The sequence below is a fragment of the Asparagus officinalis genome, chromosome 1 (assembly GCF_001876935.1).
Source record: "Asparagus officinalis chromosome 1, Aspof.V1, whole genome shotgun sequence".
NCBI classification, from domain to species: Eukaryota; Viridiplantae; Streptophyta; class Magnoliopsida; order Asparagales; family Asparagaceae; genus Asparagus; species Asparagus officinalis.
Genome location: NC_033794.1, coordinates 19,501,352 through 19,502,379, shown reverse-complemented (window position 1 = coordinate 19,502,379; position 1,028 = coordinate 19,501,352). Strand labels below are relative to the sequence as shown.

At 35.8% G+C, this 1,028-nt stretch overlaps 1 protein-coding gene across 4 annotated transcripts in view; it reads left to right on the top strand.

Annotated features, from left to right (window-relative positions):
• Positions 1-1,028, top strand: part of LOC109820503 (4-hydroxybenzoate polyprenyltransferase, mitochondrial) — a 14,309-nt gene that overhangs the window by 12,223 nt on the left and 1,058 nt on the right. For 2 of the 4 annotated variants that reach the window (XM_020386677.1, XM_020386667.1), the window contains one exon: positions 749-793. In XM_020386677.1, coding sequence (XP_020242266.1) covers positions 749-773 — 25 coding nt within the window. In that variant the 3' untranslated portion in view covers positions 774-793. Of the gene's footprint in view, positions 1-748; positions 794-918 lie in introns of all 4 variants that reach the window. The other 2 variants (XM_020386670.1, XM_020386660.1) reach the window with 2 other exon arrangements.

Genomic DNA, 1,028 nt, shown 5'->3' with positions numbered 1-1,028 from the left:
CTTGTGCGCTACAAGCATTTTCCCCTATATTATATATTCCTATACAAATTACCCTACACCCTAAACGTACTGTGGCATATGACATAAGGATAATAAAAGATAAAGATTAGGTTATCAAGCATGTTATATGCTTATACTGGATTATGATCAGGCTACCAGACATTTTAATTGCTTATGCTGTCATTCTGGTGACACCCATTTATTGTTGTTCTGGTAATAAATTAGTGATTTCTTTCCTTCAGAAAAACATTATTTACTGGCTTGATTTGACTCGTTCCCTTGTTGATATCTGATCATCATCTCGAGTATTTTTCCTCTGTAATTTTCTTTGAGGTCTCTATACCGTGCATGGTGGTTTCTTTGGTAGTCCCTTTGGGAATTAGCTGTTGTGTAGTTGATTGCCGCCTGATGCTGTGAATTCTGGCCAGGCGATAATATATTCTTACTACATAACTGAAAATATCCACATCACTGCAAATACATGATAGTTGCCTCTGGATGCTGAACTTGTTCATTTCACAGTATGCTTTTCTTTAATACAAGCAAATTCCATATTTCCTTTTTATTGAATGTCTATGTCTAGTCCTTCTCTTGCTTCTTCTTGTGTTTGTGTTTGCTGTGTGCTTAGTGGAGCATCACCCTTTGAGTGAATCTGAATCTCATGCTCAAGCACAAGAGAAAACTTCTCTTTTCAATTTGAGTTTCACTATTCTGAAATCTAACACGGTGATTTTTTGCCAATTTGCAGTCAGAGTAGTGAAGCAATCTCATGACATAGCTGCTAATGTATTTGGTAAATCTCTCATCTTTACATGTTGGGACTATCCAAGGAAGAGTGTAATTCTAAATTATAGTTGAATTTAGGATTTAAAACTTCCACAATCTCAATATATCATTTTGATTTTCAAAATGTGGCAGGATTTTGTCTATGAGTTGATGCTGGTTAATGATGCCTAATCTCTCTGAGAGCTTATGGGGACAAAACGTGCAAGTTGCAATGCAATTTTGTGCCTAAATACAACTACAGA